The following is an 18979-nucleotide window of genomic DNA, read 5'->3' as shown; positions in this document are numbered from 1 at the left end:
TCATTTGAAACAACAGAAAATTACACTGAATAAATACTGTAGACAAAGCACTGTGCTATATTTGTGCACAGAGCTACCTCCCCTGCACTCTGGGAACTGTCTAGTAAGAGATGTAAACAAAAATAGCACATCATTAAGTTCACTTAATAAAACCCTTTTTTGTATGTTGAAAATGTGATGGGGAAAAAAAATTAGCCAATCAGCATTCATATGAAAACTATATAAACATCCTGTAATTTTAAAGATGCAACCATACTTAAAGTACCAGAGTACAGAATCCAGTGAATTTCATGAGATTTTGAAATCTAAAAAAATTATAATGTTGTTAAATTTGGGGTTGTTTCATTGCAGATTTAAAATAATTCATAATAGTCACAAAGCAATGAGGTTATCACATACACATAAAAGAAGAACTTTTGTAACAAAGATAATTTCACTTGATGAATTCTGCGATTTTATACAGTTGAAAGTGTAAAGGGGAAAATATAATAACCCAAGAAGTATGAATGTGAAAACTAAACATATATTTTCCTATTGAAGGCCTAATGTTAAGGGTTATGCAAGTAATTGGAAAAGAACGTTTTAGAAGAAACTTTGTTGTAGGTTTACAATCCTCAAAGAAAAAAACTGCTAACAAAATTAACCAAATTATCAGACCTTTCCAAATCTGTGTTGAAAACCCCAGAGATTAGTAATCTCAGGAAACTGAAGTAGTCAGGACAAAATTAAGTGTTAAGTACTCTTCCAGCCGTCTCGTGACGTTTTCACGCCGTTTCCAAATATACTTATAGAGCACAGCTCGATCAACTTGACATTTTCAGAACGAAACAACAACCGCAAAGACGCCTGGGCGATCTTGAACCAGAATCGAGCGCGGCGACGGTGGCGGCGAGTTAGTGCCGGGACTGAAGCCCCGCCCAGGGGCGTGGCCTCGAATTCGGCCGCTCTAGGCTCGTCAGGCGCTCTCTATGGTCCGACGGGCGGTGTGTTGTCATCCGCAGAGCGACGGCCGGAGGCGGCGGCGTAGGCCTCGGCGGGGCGTTTGGTTTCGGTTTGGCCCTGACTGGAGTTCGTATTGACGGTCGAAATGGGAGTCCCCAAGTTTTACCGCTGGATCTCAGAGCGGTATCCCTGCCTCAGCGAAGTGGTGAAAGAGCATCAGGTGGGTGAGGAGCAAGGGGGCAGCGGCTCGGAAGGCGGAGGAGCCGGGGCTCCGCGGCCCTCTCTGCGCCCTGGGACCGGGGCTCTCCAGCCTCCTGTTTCTGCCCGTCGTCAGCGGGCTCAGTGGCTCAGGGAGGGGTGGGAACGTTTGAGGACACCCCGAGGATCTGAGTGGGGCGAAGACGCACGTCGCCTTCCTGTGGGCAGAGCCGCAGGGATCGCGGCCGTTCTGACAGCTCCTGCCCGGGCAGGGCCTGCGCGACTCCGAAATAAGTCCTGGGGAGGAACGCTTCAGGGAGTGCTTCCCTTTCCTCCCCAGGGAGCTGCAGGTTTCGTTTTTCTCTTCGAAGGTTCATCCTAGGATCTACCCCCAACTCCCACTCAGAGCAGCCGACCCACGTACAAACAATAATGACGCCTCCGCAGTTGAATCACCTTGTTTACTTTCCCTTATCAAGAGCCGCATCCTGCCCCACCCCCAAGGCCTAGACTTTTTGACGTGGCTGATGGTTCACATTTATGATACCTTCATTACTTTTTCTGCTATTCGAAAGACCGTACCAGTCCCCCGAGCCAAAAGAAATAAAAATACATTTGGACGGGGCCGGGCAGTTAATTGGAGGCTTCATTGTATGTGTGTGTGTGTGTGTGTGTGTGTGTGAGAGAGAGATAGAGAAAGGGGGACAGAGAGGGAGGAGGTGGGGGGAAAAGGAGAGAGAAACAGATTATTAGAGCACTAATACTGGTAGTAGTGTATAATTCGGTATATAATGATCCCAGCGCAACGTTTATATGCAGACTCCAAAAATGTAGTTTATTGGAACTGTGGAAAGAAATAGGAGGCAGTCATCTATTAGGTAAACTAGATTTGGGTGATATGCTAATGTTTGTCACATTTAGTGGTTTTAGTAGATGTATTGTCTGTTTTATATTTTACAGAAGAAAAAGTCAGCTTTAGAACTTACGTAGCTAATTGAGTTAGTTGTGACAGTAGCTTTGTATTAATATGGGGGAAATAACCCCCATGTTAATGGAGTGAACACCATCATGCTGTCTATTAAGTTAGTGTTTTATCTTTTTAAAAAGTACTGTAAACATCAAGGTAGAGTTTAAACTTCCAGAAAGGATCTTTGTTGTTGGATTCCAGTCAGACTTGGTATATAGGAGAAAGCTTACAAAAAATTCCAGAATGGAAGTTTGTCTTTAATTTATTTGAAACATGGGTTAGTTAGATTTAGGAAGATAATTCTTTCCAGAGAAGAGGATAAAATTGATAACAGCTAACTTAGGCTTTTCCTGTATCCTTCATTCAACAAACATTTGAGTACCGGCCATGCATCAGTCACTTTATCTCTAAAATTGAAAAAAAGTGACTGTCATTCAGACTGACTTGATAATACATAATCCATTCAGTAATATTTTTACACTGTACTCTTTGGCACAGAATTTGATTTGGTGTAAGGATCTTGGATTTTCTCCATCTTGAGGCCTTTTGTTACTGAACAAAAATAATGTCTTTAAGGCAGTGTAATGACATGAACACCAGTGATAGGTTTAAAACTTGGTTCATCAAAGTGATGTCTTTCAAAAGTGTTTGAATTTGTCATTAACAACAGCAGAAAAGCAAATGTTATAAAGAATTACCAGTTACCTCTCAAAAAGTGCTTAAAAGATGGTAATGTGTAAGTAAGTCACAGTGGTTCAAAAGCTTGTTCTTGGGGAAAGGCATTGGTTGGAGGGGTGGGTTTCAGGAAGATTGCTGCAGTGCTGACAGCACAAGTTTTGGTTTCTCTGAATCCTTACTTAAAAACAGAAAGTGCAACTAGATAGCAAAATTTAAAATCCATAGAACAGTTACAACAAAACCGTGTGACAGGATGTCCCCATGAACCCCAAGGTACAAGTAGGTGGGGACAATCTACCAATAGCCTCTAGACCCAGTTGCTATTAGCATCTCTGCAAGAGGAGAAAGGAAGCAATAGGGCAACATCTGATGGACCTGAGAACAGAACTCTAAAATAGTCACTAAAAGGCTATGCAGGCCTATTAGATGGCAGTAGCTATTACTGGGGTTTTTTTGAAAGGGCAGGAGAGTCTTAACTCCTGTGAACTCTCAAAACTGACTTGCCAAGGCACCATTCTAAGGCAGAGCCCACCCTAAGGAGAAACTGCTGGAGTGAAAAAATTTTATTACGAAAGGGACAAGAGAGATAAAAGAAGATTAAGATAAAAGTGGGGGGAGGGTTACAAAGTCAAGAAATCTTAGAAAACAAACCAAGCAAACCACTGTATTTTTAATACTACCCCAAAATAGCAGAAGAGGGAGCTTTTTGAAGTTAAAGCTTTCCTGAACCCCTCCTCATTCTAAAAATTGAGAAAAATGGAATTTGTATAGAAATGAACAACAGAAAACTGTCAAGGTCAAATAGCATACAAAGTTATGGGGGGAAAGGGGAACAAAATAACATTCCTATAGACAATAAAAGTTTGCAGTATGAACATGCACACAAAACAGACCAAAATTATAACCTATTTCAGAATGAGCTAAAAGGCACTAAGAAAGTTATATAATACATGGAAGAACAACAGATATCAATTACAGAAACTTACAAATAAAGTGACAGAACCTAGAGAAAATTAGAGATAAATGAAAAAAATCATTTCAGAAGTGAAGCCTGAAGTAGTAGCAAGGCAAAAGCAAATGATGCCATGAAAAAAAAAAACAAAATGGAAATAGGAGAAAGTTAAAAGATAAAAAAATCCAAGAGAAAGTAATTAATAAGAAAGATAAGCAAGGAAGATAAATAATAGGTGTCCCTGAAAAAGGAAATCAAAGCAATATAACAAAACAAATACTAAAACTGCAATTGAAGAAAACTTTTCTGAAATTAAAAAAATTGAAACTATGTTGAAAGAATATAACATGTACCCAAGAATATTGACTCAGATGACCAACATCAAGACCTTCTAGCAAAATTCCTGGACTTTAAAGGAAAAGGGAAAAAGGCTTTTGTCACCTGGAAAAAAGGAGCATATGACTTGTAAGGGAAAGAAAATTAGTTTCCATCACAGTTTTTGACAGTAGTGCTTTATGCCAGAAGAAAATGGAGTAACTTAAGATACTCAATTGACTTTTAAGCATAAAGGATAAGCTGATAAAGTGCTATCAGTGTATATCGTCAGGGAATATTGTTCCTTTGAGCCCTTCCGAGAGCAATCTGCTGGAGAATGAGCTTCAGACAATCAAAAGGACTAGGAAAGTATCAACATAAGGACCAGGGGTGAACATTAGTTATAATTACCTATAAAACAAAAACAAAGTAAGAGTTAAGAGGGAGTAAGTTTAGTGTGTAATGGCTGTGTGTCCTGACAATGTTTAGATAGCACAACTATAAAATAAATAGGGATAAAGGAGAATGGGAAAAGATTATGCAAAAAAAAAATTCTATCACCATTAATCATATTAGTGGTAATATTAATATTTTTCTGAAATTTATATATGTGATATGTGTGATAATTGTAGGGTATTTTAATTCTGTCATCTCTTGTATCCTTGAGAACCAAGATTCTTGGTGTTAAGAAAGGAGTTACAGGTGTAGTAGGGAAAACATTAAGTTAAAACTCTGTATCTAGCATTTGAATTGGAAGTCTCAATATGAACTTACAAAACGCGCGCACACGCACATAAATTCCCTAGCTCTGTCCTCTGTTCCCAGAAAAGACCTAAAAACAATGACCAATCCAGTAGTGATTGTATTCTTAGTGCCTAGGTTATGGTTTTGAAATACCATTTCTCATTAAAAGAAATCAGGATTTCTTGGAGAAATGACTGATTCCAAGTCAGAGTCAGAAAGTATTCTAGATGAGCCTGGAAGCTTTTGTCATACTCTGTATCAGAGAAATTACTAAAGACTACTAAGAACATGTCAGAGGATTGACGTGAAGAGACGACTGGAAGAGGCTTGGAATGGCCCCAAAATGGGACAGTTTGATCTTCAGTAATGATAATAGTCCAGTGGACTAAAAACCATCAAATATGCTTAAATCCTTGAGTTCATAATGGTACTTTAAAGAAAGAATCCCCTCCCAAAGGTGATAGGCACAGTTCCCAATCTTGAAAACCTTTCTTGTACTGCTGGGCAACCAAGAGGCAAAATGTTCTCTTTATAAAAGTATTCCGACTAATAAAAAAAGAAAGGATAGAATATCACCATTTTGCAACCTCAAATGAATTAATAGAAGTAGGCATTAAGCATCAATGGCTGCTAATATTAGACAAAAGAAAGGTGAGATAAACAAACAGTAGAGCTTAACTCTTCCTATTTCAGAGAATTCTTTTTTTTAACATTTTTTATTGAGTTATAGTTAGTTTACAATGTTGTGTCAAATTCCAGTGTAGAGCACAATTTTTCAGTTATACATGAACATACATATATTCATTGTCACCTTTTTTTTCACTGTGAGCTACACAAGATCTTGTATGTATTTCCCTGTGCTATACAGTATAATCTTGTTTATCTATTCTACATATTTCAGAGAATTCTTGACATTGATAATGTATACAAGACTTACATTGTACACACCTAGAACTACTTCCGATGCCTAGTTCAAGTGGTCCAGTAGTTTGGTAGGAGTATACTATAACTGTATAAAATTATAGTTATTTCATAAATCTGAATTGAATATTAAACTTTTATACCATAGGATTGAGGAATATAGAGGTGTACAGTAATTTGTGCAGTGTTATATTATTGTTAGCATATTTCTTGTTTGGTGAAGGGCTGGGAGTGAAGAAGGAGTAAGTAGAGAGAGGGGGGGAGAAAAGGAAGGAAGAAGGAAGGAGGGTGAGGGAAGAAAGGAAAGAAACCAAGCAAAACAGTGCCTTTTTTAAAGGCACTTTCCTGTAATAGAGTAGAACAGAATGTGGAGATTACAGAAAGATTATAAAATATAAAAGAAAAACAGAAAATCCAAGAGGAAGTTGCACATCTACTAAATATGTAATCAATGTCCAAGTTTACTGGAGGTGGATGGGGGAAAAGAATAACAACCTCTGACAATAACACTTAATCTAAAAAAACCACTACTCCAAGATCCAGTTTCCTTAACAGGATCACTGAGATTGATGTTGATGTGAAACTTTAGTATCTTTCCAGTATCACCTGCCACTTTCCCATACATCCCTATGCTATAGTTCTAACCTACTTGTTTCCCAGACAAATGGGTTTCATTCCCCTGTGCCTTTGTTCCTTTAGTTCCTGCCTGAAAGACCTTTTCATCTCCACCTTGCAGACTCCTCCTTTCAAGTCTATTTCTCAGGGAAGCCTTTGACTCCCTCATATTTCCTCTGCCAGTCCTTTCCTTAGGCAGGAAGGTGCATTATGTTGCTGCTGTTGATTTTCCTGTCTGCCTTCCCTCACTTTATTACACCTATAGGCAGAAACTATTTCTTGTGTGGTTTATTTCTTGTACAGTGTCTGGCACATAGTAGTTGCTCATTTAATGCTTGCTGATTTAATGAAGGAGTAATATAAATAAAAGAAAAAGTAGAGAGTACATTCCTATAAGGAACATATATATTTGATGAACACTTAACCTTTACAAAAACAAAAGTCACACAGATAAGGTTATGAACTCTTAGAGAATATGCAATTCTTGTCATGATTGTAGTCCAATACAGTGCTGTTATAATAGCTAAGATATGTTAAGCACTTGCCATGTACTAAGACACTGTTTTAAGTGCTTCACATACATTCACTTATTTAGTCATAGCAGTCCTGGTATTATTGTCTCTATTTTGTAGCTGAGAAAACTGAGTTACAAAAAGAATGAATTACTTACCCAAAGTACTTTACTACATAGCTAGTAAACTAAGTGTTGGAGCTGAATTTGAAACCAAGCAGAATTGCTGTAGAGCAGGATTTCTTAACCTTTCTTTCATTATTACCCCTCCTCTAGGTGGCTCTTTAGACATATTTTTTTCCCTAATCACCCATTCCCCTTCCCCAACCCCACCCTGTCCAGGGCACAGAAAATTTAACATCACAGATATACATAGCATAAAATATTCCATCTTAACCATTTTTAAGTATTTGGTAGTGTTAAGTGCATTCACATTGTTGTGCTAGAGCCTGCACTTTTAAAACCAATCTATTACGCATTTTGGTAAAAATAGTTTTGACTATGGAAACCTAAATTTTCAAATTATAGGGAACACAAGCTGACATTTCCATCTTAAAGTGTTTGCTCTTGTGTAGGGGGTTTTCTCTGTTTTGTCCTTTACTGGTATTCCCTGTACTACTGCACTTACTGTTTTTCCTAGCCCCTAACACAATGTGTGGCACATAATAGATTTTCAGTAAATATTTATTGAATAAATGAATTTATATTAACTATAGCATATTATATAATCTATAAAACAGTATATAAAAACATACATTTAAGTAGTTTATTAAAATATGTATAGTATGTTGTTATGTTTTAAAATAGCACATTTTAAAAAATGAATTGAAGCAACAAAACCTTGGGTTGTTTAAGATAAATAGTATTAAAGAACTGGACAAAAAGAGTTATTAACAGCTCTTTTAAACAGTCAAATATATGTTAGTCTTTTATAAAAGGCATTTTGCAACAACACTCGGTAGGATAACAATGTTATACTAACAAAAAGAAATTAGTACTTTGAGGAAATTAGATACCAAGATGTATAATACTTAACCATAGTTAAAGCAATATGAATGCATATTCTGAGTGGTATAGACAATATGTGCTATCAGGTTCAATAAAGGGAGAGCTCATTTATTTATTTATTAAATATTTTTGATTTGCTACTTTGTGTCAGGCAGTGTGCCAAGACTTCTAAACATAGTGAAATCAGAGACCTTGCTTTGAGGAACTCATAGTTTAACAGGCAAGGACAGACGTTACACTTAATGCATTCAACAGAATTATGTATAGCACCTAAAATGACTTGAAGAAAGGAGCATCATTTCCCATTGATCTTCTAGACAAATATACTTAAGCTGGATCTTCAAAGCTGAGTCAAATCCTACAAGATAAGTGCAGCGAGGAGCAAAAGGAAAGAAAGGCATTTCAGGAAGTGGGAACACCATCTGTAAAATTGCAGAGGTTTAAAAGAGCCCAGCACATTTAGGGCTAATTGATCTACTGTTAGCTTGTAAGTTGTATGTGGAGACAGGAATGAATATGAGATTGATGGGAAAAATAACAGCCAAATCATACAGGACATTTCATGGCATTAAGAATTTGTAATATCATGGGTTTAAATACGGAAGCAACATGATCAGATTATGTTTAGAAAAATGGCTAAGCTGTGGTAAGAAAGAAAATTAGAAGCAAGCCATCCAGTTGGAAAACTGAGGTTTTGAATTAAGGTGGGAAATCTAGGGTTGGAGAAAAAGATGATATTGCCTGAGACAATGGGAATGGATAGGAGAGTGAGATTCTAGAAACATTTTGGATGTTAAATTTAAAAACAAAACCCTCAGTGACTAATTAGATATGGGGTGGAGGGAGAGGGGAAAGTATAAGATACATTCTAACTTGCAGATGTAATAACTTAGTATGGTCTCTTTGTAAAAGAGTAAGATTCTACTATGCGTTCTCATTTTCTTTACCACACTGGCTGATGATTACTTAATTATTCTGTATCTTTCTTACTAATCTGAAGTCTAAGAATTTTTAAAATTTCTTTTCTAAAAGGAAAATTATAGTTTTTTTCAAATTATAATTTTTTTCAAATTATAAAGGTAGTATGTCTTCATTATGTAAAATTTCACGTCATACAGCAGGATGTAAACACTGTTATATAGTCTAGAGGAAAAGTAAAGCAACTGAAATTCCATCATCCAGTATTAACCACCAGTAACATCTTGTTTCTATGTACTCCTAACTTTTCTATGCAGATAACCATGTAGATAAATAGTTTCTATAAATGGGATAATAATTTACCTGCTGTTTTATAACCCACTTTTGTTAATTGACCATATGTATTGTATACATTTTCCCGTGACAAATATGAATCTATATCATAATTTGTAATTGCTTTGTAGTATTCCATTGTGTGGATGTACCATCAACAATTTTCTTTATTATTAGACAGTATTTTTGTTTTTTTACCTTTTCTAGACAATATTGCCATGAATATTCTTATATTTGTATCTTTGTGCACAATTCTGATAATTTCTTAGGATAAGTTTCCAATAGTACAAATCTTGGTCAAAGATGTACACACCTTAAATTTTGATAAATACTTTCATTATTAGTTATACCAGTTTATATTCCCATCCCAGACTATTGGGTGTAAATGCCATCTTTCTCTTTTCTAGCTCTGATTTTCCTCTAATGTTAAATGAGGAATCTAAATATCTCTCTTTTAAGATTATTGCCATAATAAAGTGAGAGAATGTATATAAATATCTAGCCCAATGTTTGGCACCTAATAAGTCCTTAATAAATGCCAGTTATTGCTTTTAATAGCATGAAATATGCATTTCTCCAAAACCTTACCAGTTGGGTAACATCAGTCTTTCTAATCTTTGCTAACATGATGGGGAAAATGATGTATCATTTTAATTAGAAATTTTGGGATGTTGAACATTTTTTTCACATTATTATTAGACTTTTGTGTTTCTTTTTTGAATTGCTTTGCATTTTCCATGCTTATTTTTAATATATGCTCTTTTCCTTAATATTTGAGGATTGTTTTGTATATTAGGAATGTTAACTTTGTCTTAATTAGCAAGCATTTCCCCTGCATTTTGTCATTTTCAGTTGAACTTGTTTATGGCACTTTTTTTTAACCCTATAAGATTTAAAAAGTACATTTTTAGGTAGCCAACTCCACCATTTGTTTGATTTATAGTTTCTGGCTTTCCCTTCCCCCAAATTACCAAAATATTTGCATGTAATTTTTTTACTTACATTTCTTATATTTAAGTTTCTAATCCTTCTGGAATTTATTTTGTTAAAAGATGAGATACAGTTTTGTTTCCAAATAGTTAGCTAGGTGCCGCATCCCTTTCTTTCACTGCTTTGATGTGTCTCTTATATACAAAATTTATATGTACACTTGGACTACTTCTGAACTACTTGGTTCAATTAAACTGTCTATTTTATAACATAAAATATCATATAGGGCAGCTTTTCCTTCATTACGCTCCCTTTAATATGCCTCCTTGCATGTTTATTCACCTAAGGAAATTTTGTAATCATTTTGTAAAGTAGTCCCAGAACTGTCAAAAAAAAAAAAAAAAAAAGCACATTGTAGGGAGGGTATAGCTCAAGTGTTGAACCTGCACGACATCTTGGGTTCAATCCCCAGTACCTCCTCTAAAAATAAATAATAAAACCTAATTACCTCCCCCCTGGGGGAAAAAAAAGAACAAGAAGAACAAAAAATCACATTAAGATTTTGATTGAGGTTTTTAGATTTCTTGAAACAAACAGTAAATCTTGAATGTACACTTGAAATCTCGTAATCACAATTGTCATTTCATTTAAGCCTGTTACTCAATAAGGGCATTTAAATTTTTCTTATGTGGTACTTAGTACAATCCTGTGTAAATGGGTTTTATAAATATCTCTTTATGGTGTTCACTAATTTAAAGACCAAAACCTTTCACTCCCAAAACTCAAAGATATGTCAATAATAATAGTATTATTAATAATAATAGTTTTATTTTCTCAATAATAATAGTATTATTATCTATACATATGGTAAAATTTAAATAATTATTCCAGGGATGGTTTTCATTGAGTTTATACAGGAAAGCCCATTTTTTTTTTATTGTTTTTATGTTTGAAAATTCAGAATACTTTTCTTCAATTAGTGTGTAAGGCAGACTACTCTAAAATTCCTTAATTACATTAGATATTAAGTTGTGCCCATTTGAGTTCCTTGTTAGTGTATTACTGTTTCAGTAGTGTTCCCCTTACTTGCTCACAAACATTTAAATACAGGAAACAACAAATTAGAGTCAGAACCATGAAGGCCTTTTTATAAAAGTAGATGCCTGTTAGCCAAAGTTTAGACATTATTTAATCCACATATGAAAAATAAGAAATCAGTTTTTGAAGTTTTCTCAATTTCCTGGTATAATCTAAGCTTTTTAAATTAATATAACCAAATTAGTGATTCTGTTTCACTGAAACCACATATACCATAAGGCTTTAAATCATTTGTAAACCTTTTAATGACCGTGTACAAACAGCCTTTTGATATAAATGGGCATTATGTTACTCATTATAGTAATAGGGCTTTGAGGAGTTAATGTCAAATAGTAGGAAACTAATATTTTGAGTACCAAATCAGCCAAGTGCTTTATTTGGTGTTTTCCTAGGTTATCTTATTTTAAATAAGTAGATAATTTCCTGACAGTCCATGTGATCAAGCTTTTGGTGCATAATGTAACCATTAGTATGTCTGCATCTTACAAATTCCTCCTATTTCTTTACTTTCTTTATTCAACTGTGATTGTTTACTCAGTTTTTATATAATAAGTCCCTATATTCTGCTTTTTATCAGCTGCTTAGATATTTGTGGTTGATTATAATGATGATCTTGATCATTTTTCTTTGTTTTTTAGATTCCTGAATTTGATAACTTGTACCTGGATATGAATGGAATTATACATCAGTGTTCTCACCCTAATGATGATGATGTTCACTTCAGAATTTCAGATGATAAAATCTTTACTGACATTTTTCACTACTTGGAGGTGTTGTTTCGCATTATTAAGCCTAGAAAAGTGTTCTTCATGGCTGTTGATGGTGTGGCTCCTCGAGCAAAGATGAACCAGCAGCGTGGGAGGCGTTTTAGGTAAAAAATTTATGGTTTATTTTAGAATACTATTTAGATTAATAAAATATATTATTTTTAAAGATAACTGACTTAACACAATGCATCTCCTGTTCATGTTTCTTTTCTGCCTAACCCTCCCCACCTCAGAAATGGAAGTATCACATACTTATAATGTCACATTTTATCAATCAAGTAAACAAATTAGTAATTCAAATAAGGTGTCTTTTCTCAAAGTGTATGTTGGGCTGTATGAAGTTACTGTGTTGTTCTCTATCACAGATTTTTCAAACTGCTCAAAACTTGGTAATGGAAATAGTAGTTGTAGAGAAGGCTCCTGTAGTAGTTCGTCCTGAGCTATGGAACTGAAGAGTGAACAAGGAGATTGTGCTAATGAGAACATTACTGACATTTAATTAGACCCTGGGCTTGAGCATCATGTAGAAAGGCCAGGGAGGTTAGAAGGTGATTGAAGGAGTATGAGAAGAGAGCAGTTAGGACACTCAAGATATTATTAGCCCATTGTATGAGTTGGGTAGTAGGAGAAGCAGAAGGTTGAAAAAGGTTGTACCCAGAGAGAAAGTTTTAAAGTCCTGGACCTGTGGAATATTTCTAAGTAACAATGACTTGCTATATCCTTCTCAGGAGTAGCGTAAGTAAAATTAAGAGGGTTGTTAGACTTGAAGGAAAGAAACCCTGAGTTGAGGGAGTCTGATCAGTCATTAGCAGAATGGATCCTTTCCTTTCATCACAATGGCAAGTATAGAGGTAGAAAGGGCATCTGCATCAAATGTGGAAATCATCAAGGAAGGTGGGAGAGTACCTGGGGAAGGCTAGCAGTGAGAATGGGAAGAGGATGGAAGACTGTACTGATTTAAATATCCAAAGAGGAAAGATACTGAAGATACTGGAACTGTGACATCCTTAAAGATAAGGACCATCTCTTACTAAAATTTAGATTCTCAAGTACCACCTAAGACTTACCTAATCTGAATCTCTAAAAACTGGGCCCTATTTTTAGATAGATGACAAATATTTTTTACCAGATTCCCCTGGTGTTTGTTAAACTAGTTTTGGGGACCTGCTTGGCTAGAAAATCTAGTGTTGAGAAAGGATTATATAAGCCCACTGTATCAGTCGGTGTTCAGTTGTAGGTAATGGAAATCTAGCTATTTTAAGCAGCATGGGATATAAATACAGAGAACTGGATGCTTATAAAAATTATTGTAAAAGTCAAAAGGGTGGGAATTTAGGTTAGCCTTTAAGAATGACTTCCAGAACACCATAGAACTGACCCACCAATGGCACTACTAATACAACATTTAGGAAGGTAAGGAGTTCAGAGGCCCTGGCAAGAACAGATAGATCTAGGAATTTATTCCTTTAGCTCTGATCCAGGAATTAAGAAGCTAACACCTGAACTGTTGGCTCCAAGAATGTATCACTTTAGTTACAGTTCCGCAATCAAGAAGCCACAACTTTGTTAGCTCCAGAGCCCCAAAGCATCTGCTATATCCAGACTAGGAAAAAAAAACACCTTGCTTCTTAGCACCTGTACAATTGCTGAATATTGAGATCTCTTTGACTATTGATGAAACACACCCCCACACACACAACTTCAGTGCCTCAACTGTAATACAGACTTCACCATACTTCATCATCCCAAACCTTTTATGGAAACATCTAACTGGCAAAGTCTGAGTCATATCCAGAAGCCTAGATGCAGAGAAGCATGAGAGTTTAATTTTTTTAGCTTTCCATCCTCTCTAGTATCAGAAGACAAACTAGGAGAATGAGATGGCTGTTGAGGGCTAATTCACCAGAACCACCACAAGCATTTACTCAATTCTGTGGTGGCATCAAGTGCTCCATGTGTCCCCAAAATCCCTCAGTCAGCTTTCTGTCATTCTCCACAATGACTATTTTCATCATTCATAATCTTTAATCATAATATTTCTGCATCTCTTACTCATTTTTAAATCTGCTGCCATGTCTTTCATCCTTACTATGCCATTGAAACCTCCTTATAAGATTACAAATAGACTCCTTATGGCTACATCTAAAGAATAATTCTATCTTTATACTACTTCATTTATCTCTAGTATTTAGCACTGTTGACTATTACTTCTTTCTTGAACTTCCTTCCCATGACCTTCAGGTAACTGCACTCTCTCCAACTATACCGTCTTAATCTCCTTGTTATCTTCTCTTCCTCTGCTTTTTTCTTAAATATTAATGTTTGTTAAGGTTCTGTCCTGGGTCCTGAGAGATCTTACCCAGTAACTTTAATTACTGTATCTTTACTGATGACTTCCAAATTTATCTTACTGGAAGATACCTCTTTTCAGAGCTTCTATATATCCAGATGCCTGCTAACTGATTCCTCTGGATATCACAGATACATTTCAGGCTTAACATGTTTAGAACTGAACTCATCTTTACCTCAAACCTGCTGCCTTCTGTGTTTCCTATTTCCGTGAATGACAACACTGTGCAAATAGCTGCTCATTTCCAAAGTCCAAGAGTAATTGGGACTCCTCCCTCTTCCTCATTCCCCACATCCAAGTCCTACTTATCCAGTCTCTTACATTTATCATATCTGTTTATTTTTTCATCTTTACTGCTACTATCTCAGCCTAGGTCATCAAAATCTACCTAGATTACATTAATAATTTTACCTTATCCCTTTCCCAGACATTCTCTATATTGCAGCTACATTAAACATGGCTGTTTAATTTTCCATCTCCCCACTAAAATGTAAACTTTGTGAGAAGAGGAATCATTTCTTTTTTGTTATATCCCAAAAACTTGTCACATAGTAACATTGAATAGTCATTTCTTCAATTAAAGAAAGAAGGAGAGAAAAGAGGAAAGAATAGCTTCCATTGGCAGGATTACACATGAATTGTTATCTTCAGGGTTTTTGTTCTATTAAAGAAGGTGGTAAGAGAGAGAGGTTAAATATGAAGAAGAGTTTGTTTATCACAGAAATAGAATTTCACAGGGCAGAGTAGAGGGAGCCAGTAACAAGGCTGTAGAAAATGTGCATAAAGCAGAACTTCCTAACTTGTATGCCTAACTGTATGTGACATATTTGTGTGCCACACGTGGATTACAGGAGAAGCCAGATAGGAATTGGGATGCCTGTATTCAAACCTAGGTCTATCAGACTCTAAACCTCATGTTCTTCCTAGGAAATCCTATTGCCTCCAAAATGAGATCCTTTTGGCTGCTTATGTCATTAATGTTATTAGGCTTTCATTTTAGATGTTTTCATGAGGTAACCCAGAGATATACATTACAATTTTATAACTTTTTATATGATATTCTAGGAGATCATTTTAATAATATACTTATCTGTTATTATTAAATGTAGTTATATATGGTGAATGTTTAATGCTGTACTTTTGAAATTATTTCTAGAACCAATAAACTGTATATTTGTGATAAGAAAAGAATTACTTTATAATAAGTATTTGTAATATTCTACATCCATTTTATGCTGTTATAATGTTCTACTTCTATAGTCCTCTTTTAAAAAAACTCAATTCTTTAAATAAATAAAAACAAACAGTTCTGAGGCTCATCTTTATTGATTATAGTCATTTCAAAACTTACGTGTTTTGAACCTTGAAATTGATAAATTATTTTAGTTACAAAAACATCTTAATAACAGTTTACTTTATGTAGAGATCTCTCCATTTTCCAGAAAGTTGAAGATCTTTTTTTTTCCTCTTAACATTTAAGGTCAGCAAAGGAGGCAGAAGACAAAATTAAAAAGGCAATAGAAAAAGGAGAAACTCTTCCTACAGAGGCCAGATTTGATTCCAATTGCATTACACCAGGTAAATTCACTGAGGGAAAAATTCTGAGAGATTTAAAATGTAAATGTAAATGTAAATGTGTTTTCCAAATGTAGTTTTCTTTTCTAACCTCTTATTTATTTTGTCCCTAGAACTCCGTATGCTGTATTTTCCCAGTTACGTCTCTTCATGAGATGCTTTGGTCACCTTTGTCATAAATTCCACTATGAAATCCACTGTAGGGATTTACAAATGTTGATAAGAGCAGCTATGGACAGGACTCTCCCAAATGCACAGAATTCCAGACCTAGAAGGAACTTAAAAGATCAGTCCTATTTCTGCCATCTATTTGTATGAAAACTGATTGAGTGAGGCTGTGGCTCACCCCAGTTCATGTAGCTGGCTTGTATTCAGGATAAGAAATCCATTTTCCTAGTCTAGAGTTCTTCTTATTCTGCTTCTCAAAGGCAGTTAAGATTTCCGTGACTTTAACGATACATAAATTTATCAGTATTACAAGTTTAATTTTATATGCAACAACACAGCCTGCACTTCTGGAGATTTGTCCAACATTGTAATCCTTTACTTTGAAAAGCAAATCTTAAAATCTTACTTTCTCATTAATTCTTTACTATGGTGGTGTTCTCTCTCATTAAGTGCCCCAGTAACACATTGCTTAATTTAATAACCAGTTTTATCATGATACAGTTTAAGACTGCATTGCCTTTGACTATTGACCATCGGGGCTTTTCTTTAAACAATCATTGTAGACTCAGTTTCCAGATTAATAATAATTTTTCAAGTTAACTGTAGTAATAATAATAGTAATGTTGTTATTGGTGATCTTATTGATGTTTTCATGCCTTAAAAACAAACAACAAACAGAAAACTTCAAAATCCAGCAGAGGAAATAGAAGACTGAAGTTCATTAGAGAGTTGAAACTATTTGAAGCATAGTCCTGAGGCAGTTCTTTGACTTTCATTCTTTGACATTCTTTGACTTTCCCTCTCTCACATTAACTTCATTTTAGGGTGACTCATGAAACTGGAAATAGTTGTGATATTTGCTAGGGAAAGTACAACATTTACTCTTGCTTTTCGAGGTAAGCAAGAGAGCTTTTGACCTCCTTTGGAGATCTTATACCTCGCTATTCCCTGGACACCCAGATCCAATTTCATGTTGTCACTGGGAACTTACTGTTTTTATATCTCTTTCAGATTAAATTTTTAAAAACTTTTTATTTATAGGGACTGAATTCATGGCCAGGTTACATGAACATCTGAAGTATTTTGTAAATATGAAAATTTCTACAGACAAGTCATGGCAGGGAGTTACCATCTACTTCTCAGGCCATGAGGTTATTATCTTTTTTTATTTAAAGAGTTTTTTTCATTTAAAATTGCAAAGCATAACATCTTACCACTTTCTTTTTTAAACATTATATTTAGACTCCTGGAGAAGGAGAACATAAAATCATGGAATTTATCAGATCCGAGAAGGCAAAGCCAGATCATGATCCAAACACCAGACATTGTCTTTATGGCTTAGATGCTGACTTGGTAGGTATAATGTTTGTTGTGATTATAATCTTATGCCATTGTAGTTAAACATCTAGGAGGCTTAGTTTTAATATAAGAAGGTTTCTGGCTGTGGGAACAAATATTGAAGACATAATAGAGATTGCTACTTCTGCTATTACCAAAGTTGTAAAACATTTGGGGAAGGAGTTCTTTTGTTACAGTTTATGATCAACAGTCTCTATAGTTAGTTGGTGTTCACACTTGACTGACCCCAGTGCTATGACTGCTGGGCCGAGGTCAGGGGAGAGGGCCCTTTTTACCCTCATGCTTATTAGTATATGACTTTTAATACCACCTGATCTAATAAATCCATAACCCCAGTAACTTTACTAGATTTTTTTGATTTTAACTTTTTATTATGGAAATTTGCAAACATAAACAAAAGTAGAGAAGAGAGTATAATATAAACCTCCTTGTGTCTTATTATCCACCTTCAATAACTTCAGCTCTTATCCCTAGCCATCTGTCTCCTTCCTCCTACTTCTCTGGATTCTTGAAGTATATCCCAGGTGTTGTGTCATGTAATCTATAGATATTTCATAATGGGGGGATATTAAAAATAGTAATAATAATTCCAATGTCATTATCCCACATAAAACAAAAATTAACAAATCACTATTTAATATATAAATAATCATTTAGTATTCTCATTTCCCTGATGGCTTCATAAATGTTTTGTTTGAGTCAGGATTTAAATAAAATAAGCAATATACATTGCACTTGGTTGATATGTCTCACTAGACTATTTGACTTACTTTGGAGTTTAGAATACTATGTGAGAATATTAACTGAAAATATCCTTTTCCAGTTTTTTCTGAGTTTTCACATAACTCCAGAAGAGTCCTGTATTCTTCTGTCATGGAAATGCTGCTGCCTCTAATTTCCTACCCATTCCCCCATGGAAAGTGGAAAGGTGTAAAAACAAAGGGAAAATTTTGGGGATTTTTTTGTGGGGGGTGCAGTGGAGTGGTTATAAAAGTTATGTGAGTTTAAGGTGAACTTTTTCCCTTAGAAAAATATACTCAATTTACCCCATTCATAACCTATAAATGGATCATATTTTGATATTCAGTTTGCTAATAAATTATTTATTTTCCTCACATAAGCATGTTCTTCTCTATATAGAAGTGTTTTTGATTGCTTTTGTGAACCTGTTGCTATAAAAAATGAGAGAATTAGAAACATTTCTTCATCATTTTTCAACAGATTATGCTTGGATTAACAAGTCATGAAGCACATTTCTCTCTTTTAAGAGAAGAGGTTCGGTTTGGTGGCAAAAAGGCACAAAGGTAAATCATATTGCCTATATATTGGAAAAAAGAATAGAAATTAAGTTAGGAATAGTAATCTCTTAACAGATATATGATCTGTAAATATTTTCTCCAATTCCATGCCTTTTCACTCTGTTGATAGTGTCATTTGATGTACAAAATTTTAATTTTGAAGTCCAATCTATCTGATTTTTTCTTTTGTTGCTTGTACATTTTAATGTAATGTTCAAGAAATCATTGCCAAATCCAATGTCATAAAGCTTTTCCCTATTTTATTCTAAGAGTTTTATAGTTTTAGCTCTTACATTTAGGTCTCTGATCCATGTTGAGTTAACTTTTGTATA

The 18979-nt window shown here is 35.1% G+C and overlaps 1 protein-coding gene across 7 annotated transcripts in view; it reads left to right on the top strand.

Moving 5' to 3' along the window:
• Positions 1-828: 828 nt before the first annotated feature.
• The window catches only part of XRN1 (5'-3' exoribonuclease 1), an 88510-nt gene continuing 70359 nt past the window's right edge, over positions 829-18979 (top strand). For 2 of the 7 annotated variants that reach the window (XR_010383224.1, XM_064491796.1), the window contains exons 1-6: positions 831-1162; positions 11769-12001; positions 15728-15825; positions 17032-17141; positions 17233-17343; positions 18571-18653. Coding sequence is in view for 6 of the 7 variants with exons in the window: in XM_064491796.1 (XP_064347866.1) it covers positions 1088-1162; positions 11769-12001; positions 15728-15825; positions 17032-17141; positions 17233-17343; positions 18571-18653 (710 nt within the window). In the remaining variant the exon portion in view is untranslated. Of the gene's footprint in view, positions 1163-11768; positions 12002-15727; positions 15826-17031; positions 17142-17232; positions 17344-18570; positions 18654-18979 lie in introns of all 7 variants that reach the window. The other 5 variants (XM_010976813.3, XM_010976811.3, XM_010976814.3 and 2 more) reach the window with 3 other exon arrangements.

Source organism: Camelus dromedarius, chromosome 2, assembly GCF_036321535.1.
Source record: "Camelus dromedarius isolate mCamDro1 chromosome 2, mCamDro1.pat, whole genome shotgun sequence".
NCBI classification, from domain to species: Eukaryota; Metazoa; Chordata; class Mammalia; order Artiodactyla; family Camelidae; genus Camelus; species Camelus dromedarius.
This window is presented reverse-complemented; position numbering and strand designations above follow the sequence as displayed.